At 36.7% G+C, this 20,650-nt stretch overlaps 1 protein-coding gene across 19 annotated transcripts in view; it reads right to left on the bottom strand.

The window, feature by feature from the left end:
• The window catches only part of PHKB (phosphorylase kinase regulatory subunit beta), a 219,543-nt gene that overhangs the window by 41,872 nt on the left and 157,021 nt on the right, over window positions 1-20,650 (bottom strand). For 15 of the 19 annotated variants that reach the window (XM_044761195.2, XM_044761200.2, XM_044761197.2 and 12 more), the window contains 10 exons: window positions 17,957-18,012; window positions 17,347-17,440; window positions 12,446-12,529; window positions 11,865-11,969; window positions 10,614-10,696; window positions 10,342-10,432; window positions 5,572-5,633; window positions 5,323-5,485; window positions 4,107-4,188; window positions 2,118-2,175 (listed from right to left, as the gene is read on the bottom strand). In XM_044761195.2, coding sequence (XP_044617130.2) covers window positions 2,118-2,175; window positions 4,107-4,188; window positions 5,323-5,485; window positions 5,572-5,633; window positions 10,342-10,432; window positions 10,614-10,696; window positions 11,865-11,969; window positions 12,446-12,529; window positions 17,347-17,440; window positions 17,957-18,012 — 878 coding nt within the window. Of the gene's footprint in view, window positions 1-891; window positions 983-2,117; window positions 2,176-4,106; window positions 4,189-5,322; window positions 5,486-5,571; window positions 5,634-10,341; window positions 10,433-10,613; window positions 10,697-11,864; window positions 11,970-12,445; window positions 12,530-17,346; window positions 17,441-17,956; window positions 18,013-20,650 lie in introns of all 19 variants that reach the window. The other 4 variants (XM_044761196.2, XM_070500640.1, XM_044761194.2 and 1 more) reach the window with 1 other exon arrangement.

The following is a 20,650-nucleotide window of genomic DNA, read 5'->3' as shown; positions in this document are numbered from 1 at the left end:
CCAGAGGTTGACAAATCTAAAAGATGATGAATGAACAGGGCCCCTGAATGGGGAGACTTAAAATAGACACAATCAGGTCCTCACGTGATAATGTGGAGGAGACACTGAGCCCAAGACATTGGACCCTGCAGCCAAAATCTCCTAGACTGTAGGACCATCCAGAATTAGGGACCTCCACACCAGCATTACTCCTGTCATTATTAACTTAAAGAAAAGGGAGCCTAACTATCCCTTTGATGGGGCGTGGGGTCAGAGGAGGAATTGAATACTCTGATTTTGCATTGAAAAATTGATTAAGTCTGTCACTGGTACATGTCACCTATTTCCATAGCCACGTTAAATCATGTTTATTTTGGTGCCTAGATAACCAAATCTCTGGATTAGGGGACTCACTTAATATCCAATTTTAGGAAGTGATACAATGAAATATCAGTATTTTTTTTCTTGATAAACCCAAAATGTTGGAGGAAGGAATTCACACCACTATTTTTACATTTCTGAAAAAGTCTCAGACTATAGAGAGAACAGACTTTTTTTTTAAGCACAGCACATGCAACACATAGGACTTTTTTTTCCCTCAAAAGTAAAAATTCATGTGGAACTTTTAGATGGAGAAAATACAATAAAAATGTAGTTTTAAAACTGTTTCCTTGTATTTCAGGATATCCATGGAAGCTGACCTATAAAAAAATTTATATTCCTTAATCTCAACATAGACCGACTAGTAGAAAATTAAGTCAATATGTGATAAAGTTAGTGAAACAAACACTTCCTGCTTTTAGAGAAGCTTTCACCCCCACACTGTAAGACCAAAACCATGTTTAACCCTCAGAATGCAAATAAGCCCACACGTTTCAAGCAGCTGGAGTTTCCACATTCTGTGCATGTTACCTGTTTCCCATGTACCAGAAAAGTAGTAATGTGTGGGGCTATAGAGGAAGAAAATTTCTGGGTAAATGCAGCCCCGTAGCGCACCGCCAACCTGGGTGTGTCAGTGGAAAGCCATAAAAGGGAAAATACAGTGAATGAAACTTCCAGGAGTCTATTCTTTTAAACATAACATCACTCTACATGTCTGCTAGTTAATGGTTTATCTAAAATGCAAGTCTAATACATAAAGCAAAAACAAGTTTGCTTAGAAAAAAAATATGATTATAGACCACATTTGAAATTTACTGGTTAAAAAACAACATCTATCAGCTTGCATGCCTTACTGTGCTGAGAATTTACAGTGAAAATCTGAGATTAAATCACAGGATTATTACATTATTTCTTCTGGGTTGGAATGGTATACTTACTATAAATCATAGAGTTGAAATACTAATAAGAGATTGTTTTGTCTCATCCCCTTACTTCAGACAGTAGAAACCTGAGGCTCACTTGAGGTTAAGGGAGTTTCTCATGACCCCGTTTGAGACTTTTTTCAAAATTAGATAATAATGGGTCATTTAAAAAGTATATATAACTCTTACTTTCAAAATGTTAGATTCTGCTAGAAAAACTGTTAGAATTGCTTCAAAATGCGGAGGGCCATACATTTAGGCATACCTACCCAATTCTGAATTTCAACAATTTTATCTCAACCTACCTAATTTTTTTTCAATCTCTAGCAGGAGACTACCTCTGCAGAATATCAGTTATTTTTTATGAAGCAACTACAATCACTGGGATTCAGTCCACTTAAGTGGGAAGAGAACTACCTTCTAAGTATATTATTTTTTGCTTATGATTAAATTAACCATTGGTCTCTTTTCATGGCCTTATAACAGAACAGGTTTCCTGAATACAAATTAGAACCTAAAGCACCTTGCTGGGACAGAGGGGGTGCGGGGCAGCAAAGAGCCATTAACATATATCGTTCCTGTGAAAACTCTCCAGGTTCTATTCCAGTGGCAGTCTTTATTCCCAGACATTTTAAAAATATCTTGAGAGAGCCATGATAAAAATGGAAAGTAGGCAGATCCTTAGAAAGTAGACAGAGTCACGGTGCTGTAACCTTGGAGTTTAAAAGTAAAAATTAGGATGAATAATCATCTTTAAGTTGGCCCATTATCTTTAGGCTATTAAACATGACAACACAAAAAATAAAACATAATGACAACAACACTAATACGAACCAAAGTTTTTTGCTGCCAGCTCTTCTATAGACTCTCTCAATGTGATCAGAAACGGTACCTAGACATTGGATAATAGAGTCTTTGTTGAAAGAAGCTTTTAATTAAATGCATAACATTTATTCTCCTTTAAAAAAATGACTCTTGAGTTTTCACTTTTTTCCACTAGAGTTGATACATCCATCCATTAATGTTCTGAACCACCTGACATATTTCAATATATAATCCATACATATAATGTGATTGCCCTCAGCCCTTGTTATTATTTAGTTTGAGTATATGATTTTAGGAAGTACTTTATTTCTGGAAATTCATTCTTTTCTTAATTAATATGCAATCTAAGTTTTCAACAAATAAAAATGTCATTTTAATCTACTGCAGAAAATAAAAAATAGAATATAGCAAACTGAACAAATACTGTAGACTCTGAATATATATGATTCTTCATCTATTTGTTCAACAAAACTTTGTGGGCACACTGCTATGTGCATGATCATCCCAACATATACTAGTGGGCAAAAGACATCCCTGGGCTTCATTCTTTGGCAGCAATTTACATGCGATCTGGCCTCATGACTGGTTTGTTAATAAACTAAGCCTGTGACAGAACAGAGCACCAAAAAGGAAACAAAGGTAAAGAACAAGGTCTTTATCATTTTACCCTGAACTTATTTTTATAGCTTTATAACAAATTGGATAACATTGTATTCAAATTCTGTTAGATGCTTATGATTTTCAATGTATCATAAAGTTTTACAGATTTAAAACATTTAAAGTCTTTCAAATATCTAAGTAAAAGATGAGTATTATTCCCCAGTTTAGAAAAATGATTTAAAAATTAATTCTTTCAGCATTTTCACTATAAACTATTTTATATAAATTTTATCTTAAAGCACTACTAAAATAACCATTGTGAATTCCAGCTTCCTAATGAAATGTTTGATTTTTAAAAATCCTATTGTTTTAGTCAAAGTATAAATTGCAATGAATGTTCTCAATATAATTGGGATTCTGCTTATATTTATAGTTTCAAGACTAATTAGAAACATGAAGGATTCTGTCAGAAATTTGCTTAGAGTTCTTCTGCCTTTAATCAGTTAACAAAATTAAAACTATTCAATCCACATGTGTAATACTGGATTGAAGGTTATCTCTTAGCTATAATAATGCAAAAAACTAAGTAGACCTTATTTGAATAAACAATTTTGTCTAGTTTACTATCAAAACTATAAATCTTATAAACGACATTACTGTTTAGAATACTAACTCAATTTCCAATTCTAATCAAATCAAATCCCTCTCTGGACAGAGGACTTTCAGTTGAGCCAAAAACTCTGAGTAGCTAGACATTAAGTACTTGAAAAGTATTCTACATTATTCTGTACTATAAAATGCCAGAAGCAGGCCATGATGCAGAATTCAAAGATTCCTCAGAGCAGTGACTCAATACACAAGCGTGGATTTCAGGGATAACTGGGTTTCATCCTTAATGCAGAGTGGACATGGACGCGAATACCAATGATTTATTTTTGTTAACAATCTGTAAAGCACAATTCTATTAAATACCACGTTCCATTCCAAGTGACTGCTACAGACCATGAGAGAGCTAATTTTCATAGCTATAATGATTCAATATTGTTCTCGAAAACGTACAGAAAATAAAACTGGAAACAGAAACTGTCAATAAAAAACTAGGGCGTTATCAGAGGTTAACGGTCACAAGCAGAATCCAGGCTCCAACACTATTCAGACAATCAGAGAAACAATCAAGCATCATTGCACAAAGGCAATTAGGAGTTCAGACATCAATCTATTCCACTCTAGGGGTATGAATGAACATTTTCCATTTAAAAGTTAAAAAAAAAAGAGTTTAACAAAGGAGAAAATAACTTGTAGTATTTTAGTGGATGTTCATGATGCATATTTGATACATGTTCAAGAATACTGAGGTCTTTATTATTTAAAAATGTTCTCTTAGACATGAACTCTTACCTTCCTTTGTGATAAAGTTGGGGCCTTCTCTTTTGAGCAGTATACCCAGCAGGATGGCTTGGCTAGCCAGACAGCTGCAGTCCTGAAAATATACATCACTGTGAATAACTGGAATGAAATGGGTACAAAAGTCACCACAGTGGGTAAGTAATCACGAAATTACATGGTGCAGGGAGGAAATATTCTGCTGTGGAACTGAGGAAAGACAAACGCCACTGAGATACTACCAGGAACAAGATGACATTATACAACCATTTATCTTAGATATCTCAGAGACAGAGGGTAGGCAAGCTGGCTTCTTGGGGCAGTAGGATTTAATAATCAAATTTTCCAGGAAACAAGGTAAGTAATGGATAGAAAATGTGTTGTCGATAAGCATGAATACTGATTCTGCTACTCTGAGAGATTTGGCCAAGTCATTTAATCATTCCCTTCTTGACTTCACTTATTCATGGGAGACCATGCTGCTTTCTACCCACTGTGGAGAGATGGATGAAAGGAGGGGACATGAGCAGAGTGCTTATTATATATTAGGGCACTGTGCTATGTGCTTTATGCCTTTATGCCTCTATATCATCTTTGTGCTTATGTAGATCAATAGATAATATCGATCAATAACAAGGACCGATGGTGTCTGGCAGGATATATATTTAGACTATATGCTCAAATTTTTATGGCACAACAAGATGTCACCATGCTTAGAATTTCATTTCCTTGGATAAGTACTACTCTCTCCACCTCTCCTCTTTTAAAATGCAAATAACCTTAAGGAAGGTAAAATATTAGTTGCCAACATAAAATATTTACATGGATGTGGTCTTAGGATTGCGTTCCTCAGCGACTGGTGAGACTTAACACTATCAGTCCTAAATACAGGGTCAGGAGAGAGGATCCGGGCTGGGAAAAGGCACTGAAAGAGAAATCAGGAGACCTCAAAGGCAACTATCACTGGCTTCACTTCTTTAATGGTCCAGACAATACTTCCATGCCTAAGACAACCCAATTCATCCGCACTCCTTAACCAACCGTAAGACATCCATGCTAATGTTAGACCGTGAGAACCACCTCTCATTACTGCCCTGCATATAGACAGGCCATCTACCTCCAGGTTAACTGCTATCTTCTCTGAGAGGACAAAAAGAAATATCGCTTGCCCCTGGGAGTTCCTGCTCTGCCAGCCTCACTCAGGGCCATGTGGGAATTGCATCTTCCTCACATTCAGTTTTTGAAGAATTTCATGGGTGGGTTTGTTTTTCCACTCAGCAATGACGACATCCGATTGCTGTTCCACTTCAGGAGCACTGGCGGTACTGCTTTGTCGTTTGACTTTTGAATGTTTGGGAAGTTCTAATTCTTCAAAACTCTTAAATTCTGGAAGCCTAGAATTTAACAGAAAAACCGTCAGATTTCCTGCATTTCTAATGTATAATCTCAAGAAACACAATAATAACTCAAAGGGACTTACTCTTCTGTGTCACTGATTCGTAGGAAGTCAAGTTGTTCGACCACAGCTCCAGATATTAGTGTCTGAAATGTGATTGAGAAAAGGTTCACACCTCTTAAATTTATCAAGCCATACCTTTATGATCTGTGCATAAACTTTTCTGTAAGTACACAATACTTCAAAAAGAAGAGTTTACTTACAAAATATACACAAGTCTTAAGTTCTTAAACGAGCATTCTGAAATCAGACAGGTTTTCACATACAACAAAACTCCCTGAAACAGAGCATACACATCAAGTTCCAAGCTCATGAGTCATAATAAATGTGAGATGAACTGTATATTCTCTCTGTTCTTAGAATCGTGGGTATTTATTTTTAAGCTGGAATTAAAATTCAGTACCTATTAAAATGTTAAAAATTATTTTGAAATTAAAAAAACATGAAATACTAAAATTGTTTTGGGTAAAGACAATGTGAAATCGCACTTAGGGTTCTGCTACCAGAGTGTATTTCAGGGTTCTCCAATAATGGGATAGTGCCAAGTCTCCATTCGTCAGGATCGTGAAGGTGTTGATTATCTAGGCCAGGGCTTCTCTACATTCTGGAAACCAATTGGTCACTTTATTTTCCCTTAGTTCCTGATTATAGGTTGAGCAAACCAAATGAGGCCAAACTCATAGTTTTTGTTTGTCAGTGGTTCATGATGAGTAATAGAAATGAATGATAACCCACAATGATTTTTAGCAGTATGTGTCACTTCTAATTACCTGATGAATTGTCAGATAAAACTAAGAAATGTACTGCATAAAAACTAAGCCATAAATTATTATTTTAAAAATAAGTCAATTCTTCAATCAAAATTGTCTTACATATATTACTTTTTCTGTCTTCTCACTGTTCATTTCAAATGTGAAGTGACAGGACAAAGGGAATGGTGCTCTTGTTGGCTAACCACCCAGAGCTATGCTGCCCTCTCCTCTTGTGGAAACTCATAAACAAAGTGGATCAGCAACAAAAACACCTACTACAAATGGCAAGATGGCCATGTTACCAGCAGTCACGCTAAAGCCTCCTTGCAGAGTTTGCGTGAGGAAGGCCAAACATGCAACTGATGTGCACATTGTTATGTGGCCCAGCCACGGTCAGGGTGTGAGAGGAGTCTGTGCCTGGGCAGACAGCAGTGCTGAGCACAATAAAAGCCCACTGAGTGATGTTTCCCAAGATGTAGGCTCACATCTACACATCTGGCTCTTGAGTTATCTAATTTGTTAGACAAATATTTACTGAACACCTAGCATAGGCCAGGCACTATATTAGGTATTGAGGATCCAGCATGAACAAAATACACAAAATCCTTGCCCTCTTGAGACCGACTTTAGGTGTGTGTAGGAAGTGGACAATAAACAAACAGAAACCTAAACAGTTATGTCAGATGCTTATAAGTACAAAGTAGAAATAAGAAAGATAGGGGATAGGGAGTGCTAGGGCAGGAGAGTAGGAGGAGGCAGACGTGCAATTTTATACAGGTGATCAGAAAAGACTTCTCTAACAGGGAGACATGTAAGTAGAGACTGAAGGAAGGATTGTAGTCAGTGATACGGATCTAAGGGAAGAGTATGCAGGGCTGAGGAACAGCAAGTGCAAAGGTCCTGAGGCAGGAGCATGCTTGGTGTGCTTTAGGAGTAGTAAGGAGGACAGTGCAGTTGAAGTAGAGTAGACTGAGGGAGAGTGGTAAAAAGATGAGGTCAGAGAAGAATGTCGATATCATGGACAGCATGTAGACTACTGGCTTATGGTCAGTAGGAATTTAGGAGACTACTATAAAAATCTAGGTAAGAGATGATGGTAGCTTGGATCATGATGTTAGCGCTAGAAGTTTCGGGAAATAGTTAGATCCTGGATATCATCTGAGGATACAGAAAACTGGATTTGATAATGGATTATAATGTGGGGTATGAAAGAAAGAGGAGTCAAGAATTATTTAATTCTCAAACTTGATAGCTAATACTGAAAACATTAAAAAAATTTTTGATTTAATATTTTCTACTTTTATTAGCCTACCTACTCTTACGTACTAATTCAGTCCATAAAGTAAATGTTCAATCTGAATTAACAGGCAAATGCTAAATTCCATTAATAGTCTCTAGAGCTTTTGATAAAAAAATATTCAGTTGGTTGCAGAGGCTCCTAAATTAGTTTTATAAAAAACATGATACTTATGATTAATTTGCTAGGCATTAATACCTTATTCCTGATGGTAATTAAATAACTTAATATTGTAATATATGTGGCAAATGCAATATAATATTCAAAAAGGTACCCTGCTCTCTGATACTCAATCACATCCCTCCAGGCCCTTTCCAACTGAGCACCCCACCTGCGCCTGCACGCCATCTCATCAGTCTGCACCTGACCTCGCTTGGTTTGGGTTTGGCTCCCCAACCAGAATAAGTTCCGTGAGACCAAGGACCTTGTATATTTTTTCACACTATATCCCCAGTGCCTAAAGGGAGCTCAATAAACGTTTGTTGAGTCAATACACTAATATTTATATATGTCCCACAGAGAGAACAGTAGTGGGCAGAGTACTCTGGGAATACAGAGATTGTAAACCTTGGCCTAAAAGAGTTTTCAATCCACTGAGAGAAGCAAACACAAGAAACTAACCACACCTAAAATAAGAGCTTCAGCAAAGGTTCAGTAAAAAGCCATAGAAGCACACTGGCAGGAGAAATTACTTTCAGTCTTGGAGACTTCACTAAAGAGGTGACATTGACCTAAGTTATGAAATTAAAGTATGACTTAAAAGGAAAGAAAAAGAAAAAGGCAACTCTAGAATAGGGTAACAGCATGAGCAGGAAAAAAACTCCAATTACAATCAGAGATTTTCAAGTATGCGGTATACTCGGGGAGTGGAAAGCAGGGCCAGGAATGAACTGCATGGAAAGAGTCCTGGGTGATGAAGCTGGGAAGGGAGGCTGAGGCCCAGTGATGAGAGAGACTGCGGATCAGGGGCTAAAGAAATTTGAAAGGGCTTGAAATAAAATCCAAAGGAAGCATACAGCTGCCATTTTCATTTCTATATTAGAGAGATGAAGGCTGGAATGGGGGGATGAGGGGCTGTTGTTTAATGAGTATAGAGCTTCAGTTTTGCAAGAAGAAAAGAGGCTTATTCTTTGATTGAAGACTCGGTACTCAAGAGTGCAGGGTGCAGCAGAGAGCAGGAGATATGAAGATTAAACAATGGATTAAGCGAAAGACTGTAATACAGCGCAGTGGGACCCCTGGCTCCCTTCCCTGACCTTGTTCTCAGGACATGGAGACAAAATGCATGTCTTTCAGGCTGGAGGTTAGATGTTCATTTTCTGGGAAACTGAAGAGCCCAGGAGAAAAAATCTTCAGATATTGGCACTGAGGTTTCCCCCAACAAAAGGCCCTTGCCACCAGACCACCTTATAAATGAATTCATCATGGAAAGAGTCCTTATTCCTAAACACATAGCTTCCAACAAACTTTTTACTCTTTCATTCTTGAAAATGAATGGGTAGCTAAAGATTACTATACATCTGACAAATGCCTCCAACATGAAAGACTGAGGCCAAAAAAACAGAGAAAAGAAACCTAAAGGAGATAATGTAGAGAAGAAAATTTCAAAAACTGTCTTGTTCATATTCTCAGAAAGATAAGATAAAATATAATACCCAGAAAATAAGAACATGATACTATGAAAAGTGAAAATTGAAAACATGATAGCTAAAATACAAAACTTAATAGAGGAGCTGCATGATAAATATCAAAGAAATTGCCCCAGGAAGCATTACAAAAAGACAAAGCAATAGAAAATAAGGGGGAAAAGATAAAAAGCTCAGATAAAAATCAATCAAATATGCAAAACACAAGCACTAGTGAATGAGTATATAAACATGCCATTTATAACGTCGCTGCATAAGTCTCTCTATACGAGTTTTCTTCTTTCTTACTCAATATTGAGCACTATCTACGTGAGAGACTGTATGGGATGATCACAATTTTTTGAAGGAAATAAGGCATTTAAGTCCATGATGGACTACAATCTGAGCAGTTCACGTCAAAGGTCACAAAAAGATGTCAAAGAAGAAACGTGTCATTTCTGGTCTGGGTGATTTTGTAGAATTGGCCCTTAAAGTCTGGTAAGACTTCAAAGCCGAGATCGTGAAAGAAGGAAGGATATTCCAGGCAGAGGAAACAGTGTGAGAGGGGCAGAGCCTCACAAGGTTCAGAACGCAGTAATCAATTTGTATTGGCAGAAGGACAGAGTGTTTAGTAGGCCATAACTGTGGGCAGAAGTTGTTATAGCTAACAGGGAACCACAAAGGGCTTCTGTTATTAGGAGCTGTGAAGGCAATGCTGTGAAGTTCTAAATGGAACAAGGATTATCTCCAGGTTAGATGTTACTATGGAGCAGGGAAAAGAGCACTGGACCAGGGAGTCAGGCCACTTAATCTGTACCTACCAACTCAAGATTATACAGTAGGTCACTTCACCACTCTGGACCCAAGCTTCCTTAAATGCAAAACTGAGATTAGAGATGAGCTATTAAAGTCTAAAATTCCAGGTGGGAAACCACTGCGATTGTTCAAGCATCTGATTGGAGGGATCAGATAAACAGGGTGGTGACAACAGGAATAGGTAGGAAGGTACAGAATAAACCTTAACACAGAAATCTTAAATAGAACATATATTTAAAAACACAGCTATATCTGTGGATTAACTGTCCTGAAAACAGAAACACACTGAAATTCAGAAGATTACCTGTAGACGATCAACATGAACTTTGACTCCTCCAACTATTCCTTTTTTAAAGGCTGCCAGCATATCTAATACGGGGGTGAATCGGCTACCTCTAAAAAATATAAACAGATAAACAAAATGTGCATATTAACAACAGAATGATAAATTAATAACCTAACACTAAGTGCCCTTTCACATATGCAAAGCACTCTGCCACACGCTGAGAGGGATACAAACAACGCAACACCTTGCTTCCAAAAGGCCCACAGTGTGAACTTCTCTCATCAACCTACCTTATATTGTCTTCCCGGATGAGAACAAGGAAAATTGGACGTCCATGCATTTTCCAGTATTGCTTAATGAACTGCAGTGCATTCTATCAAAACATAAGAATGAGGTAGGAAGTAATGGCACAGTATCTGAGCTGATCAGGATACTTAACCATTAGTGGCAAAGAGCCAACAAAACTCATATACATTAAGATAATTCAGAATCAAACTCTGGATAATATAAACTACTTAGGGTAGAAATGTTCTAATACATACAAGTTAAGCTAGAAACCATTTTGATTTTAAAGTTTGTTCTTAAAACTAATCAGATCATGCATATATTAAGACTGCTTTTTTTTTTTGGTGCCCTAATAAGTACAGTTCAAGAATGGTCCCAAGGAGGAAAAACCAACCTGGGGTTATCATCCAGGAGATTAATTCTCACTCAACGTTACTGAGGATTTATATTACAGCAGGTAAAAGAGAATGGACTGAATCTATACAGACCATTAGAAATGTGGAGAGATTTCTTTATTTGACTCAGTTTCTACTGCTGTCATCATCATCATCATCATCATCATCATCATACCAAAGACTTATATAACACCTCACCATGTGCCAGGTGCTACTTTGAGCACTTTATAAATATTAACTCATTTAATCCTCAGAATAGCCCTATTATTATTCAGTTATACAGATAAGAAAACAGAGACACGGAGAAGTTAAGTAACTTGCCCACAATTACACAGCTGGTAAATAGTGGAGCCAAGATTTTAACAAATACAATCTGGCTCCAGAATTCATACTCTGGACTATGACTCTAAGCTTTTGTACTCTGCAAATGGAAAAGGGAGTAGAGGAGAATTTAACTGACTGAGAGTTATGAGTTAGCTGAGGTTTTACTTGGCATTCTTCATAAATAAATTTATTTTGCTAACTCAACTTTTATTCAAAATGAGATAAACTATTGCTGTCATATGAACACGGTTTACAAAATGGTTCTCCCTCTGCTTTTACAAACTAGATCCTTTCATTCCATTCGTAGAAAGGTATATTAAGCAAAGTCATACAGCTTTATATAAAACACACTCCATCTGTTATTTCAATGCTGCAAGTAATTTAACTCTCTCCCATGCAGATGTTGTTTTACTTTCATATTTTACACTGTGTTAACCCAGTGTCACAGACACCCAGGAGCACTCAAGTTAGTTACACGTGATAAAATCAGTAGAAACAAAGTCATGCCATTTCAGTAAAAAGATGTTCTGAAGCTACCTTTATGTCATCTATCAGCAGTAAAACATCTTGAGACATGTAGAAATCACTTAGGTCGAAGATGATAGGGTAACAAACCACAGTCTTTCCTAAAATGCGATAAATCTGTAAGGGATAATTAAAAAATAAATAAGTACAAAACAGACCAAAGGCAAAGGAGCGTAAGTCTTAATAAAAATTAAAACTTATGTTTTAATCTGAATAAACAAATAAAATAATATCTTGTGAAATCTGCCTAATATTAAGAAATTTCAAAGTTTCTTGATTGGATCAGTATGCTAATAAACTTAAAGTAGTCCTCCTCTACTCTGATGGAAAAAGCCCCTGATTGCGTAAATACTGTTATAATCGAGTATCTTAGAATGCTTAGAACTGATACAGCAGTGGGATGCGTATTCATTCCTAGAAGATGTCTGCAATATTACACAAGACAAATAAGATTCAGTTGTAGAAAATAATAGTTCAGATAATTAGTCCAATTATACAATGAAACATGAGAATGGATGAACAGCAGGTCAAACACCATTTCAGTCTGTGTGTCATAACCAGAACACTGCTCTACAAGGACGTTTCATGAGCACCTTTGATGTACCGAGGCAGCCAATGGGCCTATCTGGCCTTCCGGAGAGTCCTAACTTTTCATTGATACCCAGATGGAAATAAGCCTGTAAGACACAAATTTGTAAACCAGAGTCAGGCAAGAATCCATGCTTTTCCTTTTTTGCGTCTTTTTCCCCCCGACTACTGCCCTGATAACTTCTGATCTTTCCAGAGAAAAAGAGCCTAGGGAAACCTTATTCAGTGAACTTGTAGGGAAACAAGCTGGCCAAAGATGTCAACTAAGATTTTTGGGGCCCTGAGAGATTTTAGAGGAAAGCTTTTGCAGATCCACTTAGCAACATCTTAAAATTTGACATTATTCTTACTCTGTCATAAATGTACAACTTGGATAGCTCTGTCTGATTCATAAAAAAACAAAAGGAGATAAATACTGTGTGATAAAAAATCTGGCTATTCAAAGTTTTTAAAAAACAGGGCCACACATCTCCTACTAGATTCCCACCTTCAAGTGTTTCCCACCAAAATGGAAATTGTCTTTATTGATTTTTCTGATTAGAAGAATTTTATGAAAAACTTAAGCCATATGTTACAAATGAATGCTCCCATTTACTCTCACAACACCTTAGGCAACTTTTATATCACTTTGGTGTTATGTTGAAAGGACTGTTAATTTATTGTGTGATCCTTAAGAAACACCAAAGTATAAGACAGAGTTACAGATTTTTAAAAGTACATAGTTAAATATTTACATAAATGGGTTCATACACTAATCTGTTTGGTATTCCATTTTTTAAAACTTTTTAAACCTAATACTGCCGTGTTCCAGTTTCAAGATGGTAAACTGAGACTAAGCGTTTACTCTATATTTCAATGTTGAAATGACTGAAGAAATATAAAGGCTGGAAAAATATCTGTAGAAGTATCAGAAAAAGGGGAAGGTACCACCGTGGAGCAGAAACTTCTAGAATTTCTATAAGGTAAAAGCAGACAGACTTGGAATGAATTAGAAGTTAATCAGTGCCAGAGCTGAGCACTTAATCCAGTCAGGAAGGCTCTTTACCCTATTTAATACCTATTCCCTGATGAAGGCAGCTCCCGATATTTTGTTATTTCAAAACTAATTCAATAAACACCTTTGAACAGTATAACATTATTTCTGCAGGATAATTTCCTAGACTTCCTGGATCAAAGAGAATATACACTCCTTCTGAAACATAATGCCAGGTTGGTCACCCTCTAGAAATAATGGACCAATTTATATTGACATTAATAGTGCATAGGCCCTTTCTGTCATTCTCTTGGGTCAAAATAATATTTCATTCCAGTTTTACACTACCATATTCAAATGTTTTCTGGTTGACCATTTTCCCATATATTTAATGGCTATTTGTATGTTCTATAAATTTTTTCATTTGTTTCCTTCTCTACTGGGTATTTATTATTCTGTTTGATTTGTAAGAGATCTTGGTATATTAAGAACATTACCCTTTGTATCAAACATTTTACCCAGTTTGCTCATCTTCAATGCTGCTATGAAATGTGAGAATGACTGCACAGGAGGTCAAACATAATTTCAGCATGTGGTATTTCAATCTAAACATTTTTCTACTAGGAAATTTCACAAGCAACTTTGATATGCTAGGTTGCTTATGCCATCTTCAGCTATATTTAGTTAAATTTGTTAATCATTTCCTTAATGACTTTCTGACACTGGTATTATTCTACAAATGGACTTCTCCTCCCAACAGTTATAAACTGTTCTCCTACTTTTTCTTCTAGTGATTTTATAGTTAAATCATTTAAAAAAAATATTTAAAATTTTAATCTGTCTAGAATTTATTTTTGTGTTTGATGAGAGGTAGAAATCTAACCTAAATTTTCCTAAGTGGAAAATCCAACCATGTCTACACAATCTACTGATTATGATTTGAACTTATTTCAAATATCAACCTGATCATGTACAAAATTACTGTCATCACCAGAGCTCTCTATTTATTCTGCAATGGTGTACACATCTATGATAGAGTAAGCTCTCTGTCTCTTCCTTCTTCTGCATTGTACGTGCCTAGAGAACAGCAACCCGTGAATTGGCACTGTGCCTAGCATAGAGCTTGATGGATGAATGAAGGAACTGAATGTCCTCCTGAGCCACATGTGCTGTGTGAATACTGATTCTAGAACAGCAGTGGTTTTAGACAGAGTTAACTGGCCAGAAAAGTATTCTATAAGCATTATATTATATAGCTGCCCGGAAACTACAGTGTATAACACTAGATAGAACCCACTTTCCTTCAAATATTTTCAATTTTTCAGAAATAAATGTATGTCTAAACTACATAAGACTTCTTCTTTTAGACAAGTTATTATATTAATCCACCATGCACAAGTTAAAATGTACAGATCTAGGTAGATTCCTTTAAATATGACTCCATCACAGTAAAAGGATTTTCCTTAAATTTCTGAACCAAGGTACAGCAAGTCTATGACAATTAAGTACTCAGACATGGAATGCTCCCTGCATTTCAGGGTGCAGATAATACTGTCCTCACGTTGTACCCATTCACACCATTCAATGCACTGAAATATATAGTAGGGACCAAACCACCCAGAAGTACAGAAATACTTCATTCCAGATCTGCACTTATGCAGATCTCCTATGAGGCAAATCACATCACAGTCACCACGTCATGCAACATTAACTACAGACAGTAAAAGCCCTGCTCTCAGCTGTCTGCCCTCACGTTCTCTTCAGTGGGCTGAAAAAGGGTGTAGCTTCTCAGAACAGAATCAGCCACTGGCATAAGAATATGTGTATTAACTAAGATTTGAGGGAACGCTTTCAAAAGACAGACTTATAAGAAGCAGTATACTAGGCAGTGTATCTTAGAGGATGAATCCCAAAGAGCAGCTAGCTTGGAACACAGAGACTGTAGCCACAGAGAATCTTCCATCTTGACATATGTACAGGGAAGCTGGGCTCTTGGTCATAAATCTTTGTTTTTAGCCATACCACACACCTAAACTGTAAATCATTTGTTAACACCATCTTTAAAACAACAAGATATGAAGTAAGTAGGACACGTTATAAGTCTTCACCTTACTCTGTAAAGAAATGCTTCCTACCGCCTCTGTGATTCCACAGAGCCTTGTACAAATGTATACAACAGCACTTATCAAAGTGGATTGCAATTAAGTATTTTTTCTGTCACACCACTAGACATGGAGAACAGGGACAGAGTCATTGTATCTGAGGGCCCCACGTAGTGCTCTGCACATAGGAGATGTTTGTTGATAAATGGAATAAAATGCCACATTCAAGTCATTTGGAACCACATTGGTCTTTTAAATCTTGATTGCATGTTGTCTGGTAGAGTAGGGCCTCACCTACCACAAAAAAGTTGCTAAGGAGGAGAGGGTAGAGGGAAGACAAGAGGGATAAGAGCACACATGAATGGTGACAGATAAAAACTAGACTATTGGTGGTGAACATGATGCAGTCTATCAGAAACTGAAATATAACAATGTACACCTGAAATTTACACAATGTTATAAACCAATATGACCTCAATAATAATAATAAAAATAATTTTTTAAAAAGTTTCTATTATAAATTAGGACTGAAAAAATAGACTTGGGTTAATTTTCTTTGAGAGTATGTTCATCAAAGAATAATAACCTTTGTTATCATTTTCTGGAGCTTTCAGTGAGAGACCATAAAAGTGTATCAGCAAATATAGCCTGCACCTGAATGATAAGTGCACAGTATTAGAGCCTTAGATTTTTGCCCCTTCCATGCTGCCTCCTTTCCTTGCCTTGTGGATCATCAGTTCCTTCTTGGTGTCATTTACCCTTTTCTACCATAAAAACCAATCATTTATGTCTTCAGTGATTTTAAAGTGTTACCTACTCCAGGGATCCTTGCATTTTTAGTCTTCTCTCTTTAATTGGGAGAAAAAGAGCTCTAAATTTGATAGAGGAAGTTTAAGTACTCTTGAAGAGCTGGTGCTCTGGGTGACCCAACACCCAGGTGCTGGTTTGGTTGCCAATGGGTAAGGTCCAGTCTGATTAGCAGCACTCTGAGGCCCTGCAGTTTCCCATGCACTGTGCCCCTCACTTCTCTAAGCTTTTATTCTTTGTTGTAGTATCAAGGCTTTGACCACAACATTTACACCAATCTAACCAACTTAATCTTGATCACTTGAGAGAGACTATTCTGAACACTTCTACCAAACACCGTGGAGTTTGCGCCTATATTGAATAATTACCAAATAAAAGTGGTAGTTTATAAATAACCAGTGAAATTCAACAATTTATTGTCCCTAATGAGCAGGAATACTCTTAAACACAGGCACTTTTGCACCTACCTGCAGGCAGTGCATGAAAAGGCCTCAAAAATCACCTTTTAAGCTAATCCAAATAGGTATGTAACTGTACCAAAGATAAACTCAGATGTTACTTTATAATTACTTGAGACTCAGCAAACTGAAGGGGTAGAAATTACTTTAGACTCCAAATAGTAAAGGTAAGGGAAAAAGGGAAGTAGTTATTACCAATACAGAAATATTTAGATGAGAAGGTTACTTTAACAGCTAAGAAAAGGGAAAATAATCAAATCAAATGGAAAGGTTAATTTTACACACAACTACTAAAATTAAGGCTAATTTGTTACTTATGTGCTCAGTCCAGGTTTTAGCAAGGAGTAAAAATCAAGACCTATGAATATAATATATACACCACAACGCAGTCTTTTTTTTAGTAACAATGTCTGATAAAGCAGGTTTCTCAACATAATTAGAAAGACTTTTGGATCAATGACCCTACCTCAGAATTGGACTGGCTATGCTTCTGACTGTAAACTAAGTCTAATGAGCCTGCTCTAGGACCTCCACAAAGTAGACAGTAAAATGGCAGAACCACTTACTTTCACAAGCTCCTGCTGAGCCCATATCTGGATGGGTTCTACCTGCTGAGGAGTCTGAGTCTGAATACCATACGTGTTGAGGAAAACTTGAAGGCTAAAGAACATAGGGAAAAAAAGAGAGAGACATTTTGAAGCAATGCATTTATAGTTTGGAAAATGGTGAAGGAGGGGGAGAAAATGGAAGAAACTATGCTAACTTGGAGCACATTATTGATTGTTAATGTCAGCAATATGCCTTCTGCCCTGGAATCCAGAGGCCCTCCTGGGTTCTTCACAAAGCATTAGATGGGCACCGTGGGCGCTGGGAGAGAGGGTAAGCACTGATTTTTGGAATCCCTATAATTTGTTTGCACTAATTTCTCAAAATTACACCCCAGGCAACACTGGTACTGGTCACAGTCTCTAACATTTATTTCAACTAAAACAAAGTTATTTTTAAATATGAAAAGAATGTTGTTCTGGCACTTAAAGTGACATTAAAGACGTCTTTGAAACCCTGTCAAGGGGTCTATGAATTAATCTCTACTACCACACTTAATATTGTAAGCGTAAAGCAATCAGTCCCCATCCCTTCCCCACAAAAGACCACACCACCATCTGGATTTCATACCGTTGGCTTTCTGCTACGAGTGCTACATGAACTACCAGATCATTTTCCAGTGGGCCCTGTAATACAGAATAAGGGAGGGGAGAAAATATTTTAAAAGATCTGGTCATCACCAGCTACAAAGAGAATCAAGGACAGTATTAACCATCTCTAGGCAGTTCATTAAAATGATGGACACCAGCTGGCTCTAAGCAGTTGCCTCTCTTTCTTTGCTCTCCATTGCCTACTAATCAATTTGATGGTGTAGACAGAGTAATGGAACACCAAGGAATGGAAAGTCATAAATCTCATCACTACCAGAAGAGGCTAGCCTGTCAGGGCTATTTTGAATGATGTGTAAGAGTAGTTTGGGGACTGAGAGTCATTTTCAATCATTTAACTCTGAAGGGAAGAGGAAGAACTAAAAATAAAAACCCAATTTATGTATTCTCCGTAAAAAATGATTGTGAGTTAAAATTGTTCATTTGACATCTTAACCACATATAAGGCTATTCCCTTTCTTGTTAGTCAATTTTCCTTTGGCACCTTATACATCAAAACAGCTTTATTTGAATATATAGTTCCTATGGTAGAGAATGAACTACTCAGTTGACTATATAATTAACACTGTGTTCATTAAATACAAGCTGTTGGGCTTAATAGTTCTAATCAAAGATAGTGTTGGATTATTTGCTACTCTTTTTTCTTGTGGAAAAGATTCACAATGGCATATATTATACATTGTTAAAATGAACCAAGTTTTCAGCCTGTATATATAATTAACAGAGAACATTAATAAATTACCATATTAGGAAGCTCTCAAAATACTGATCAAATGTAATTTCTTTAGAGTAATGAATCCAACATTCCCAACAGTATGCTGTAAAATGTCTGATTTACCATCAACCAGTTCTGCTCAATGGTATTCAACATGCCACTAGAATTTATGTATGATGAGAGGCAAGAAACACTAGAATACATGTATCAGCAATAAATATCATACACTCAAAGGGGAGAGTTCCCAGAATTATCGTGAAAATGCCATTTCAGGCAGAATTCCAAGTGATTTAAGTGAATATATAGAAGAAAATATGATACAACCACGCAAGAAAAATAAATACACGCTAAAACTACTATAAATTCTATTTTTATTTGATAAAGACTTTAAAGTTAATGTTAACTCAAAAGTCTGAGGAAAAATCAATTATTCAGTCTCATCAAGATTTTTAACAACAAATGAAAACATTAAGCCTTATTTCTTTTGGATGAAATCTAGTATTCTAGCACTCATCAAAAGGACGAATGGCCCTTAAAGTGGTCCATTATCGAAAATCTTCAGGACAATTAGAGATCCTTAAAGGAAAAGCAAGTGAACACAAATATCAGAATGCAGATGATATTTCAATAACAATAAATGAGGCAGCTTATAGATCCTAATTGGCAAATTGGTATCTTCTTTTTAAATCATAGGCCTGTTTAGGACAATTTCGTTTCCATTTGTATGACAGAGTATTCAGATCTAAAACGTCCACTACACATGCTGAATCATAGTGAGCATCTGGTTAGGGGACTATTAGATGCTGAAGAACTCTTTCATCGTAAAAACAGCATTTCACAAAGTCCCAATTCACAACTACCTACCATAATGAGCTTAGGCTTTCAACCACAGCCCAAGCGGGACTCTCCACCCCATTTCCACCCACAGAAAGAATTCAGCATGGGCAGTCAGACCCCAATAATTCTCTTCCTTTCACTGCCAAAGTTAGAACTAGCTTTTCTCTATTTTCACCATTTTCTTCAAACCAACAACATTGTTGTCTAAACCCATGAAGTCTCTGAAAACTTCCTAATAGTAATTAATACCTTCTATTTCTGACTAGTATTTTCCTTAAAATATCGTAACATTTTCTGCTTTTAGGTTCACAAAGTACACAAATGCACATATATATACATATACACACTCAAGCCCTGTGTGGTACTAGTACTGTCCATTTTATGCATTTATGCACTCACAAATTTGACCAATAGTTAAGGCATACTAATCCACGCTACACCCTGATGTTTGCACGATGAATATGATCCAGTCACACTCCTTGAGGAGTTTAGAGTCTACTGGGACAGATGGACACGACATAAGTTTTCAAATACGTGTTTAATATCATGTAAACGTATTTCACTGATATCTTTCTTTGGCAGTATCACTCTATCTCATTTGAAAAACATGGCTGAAGGGCAATACATTGTAAGGACACACCATAATTTATTAAAGGAATGTTTATTTTGATTTGACATTTCACTTCTGCAGAGAATATAACTGTCCTTATCTCAAAGAATTCCCAAGGACTGAGGGAGAGAATCAAGTGCTAAGCACAGTATTTGACACGTAATAACAATCATACTTGCTGCAGTTGTACTTACTATTTTCACACGTACCCTAGGACAGCTGCTCCTCTCTTCCTTGTTCAGATTTGCTGTAATACCTATGCTGCCCTAGATGCCATTAGCTTTGACCATTCTAAGACATTGGGACCATCCATTATTCCATTTTTTATGTGCTAGTTAGTTCTTCCCCCAAGAATTTCAAACATCTTTTAAAAGAAACCTTCAAGTGACTTACCACCTTCCTAATTTTCTTCCTTTTATTTCTCAAACATAGACTTACTATTTCCTCACCTTCCCCGCCTCTGCAGCTCTGTACTCTGCCAGCTGACCTGCTTT

The sequence above is a fragment of the Equus asinus genome, chromosome 28, assembly GCF_041296235.1.
Source record: "Equus asinus isolate D_3611 breed Donkey chromosome 28, EquAss-T2T_v2, whole genome shotgun sequence".
Classification (NCBI taxonomy): domain Eukaryota; kingdom Metazoa; phylum Chordata; class Mammalia; order Perissodactyla; family Equidae; genus Equus; species Equus asinus.
Note: the sequence above shows the minus strand (reverse complement) of the source record. Positions and strands in the feature narration are given on the sequence as shown.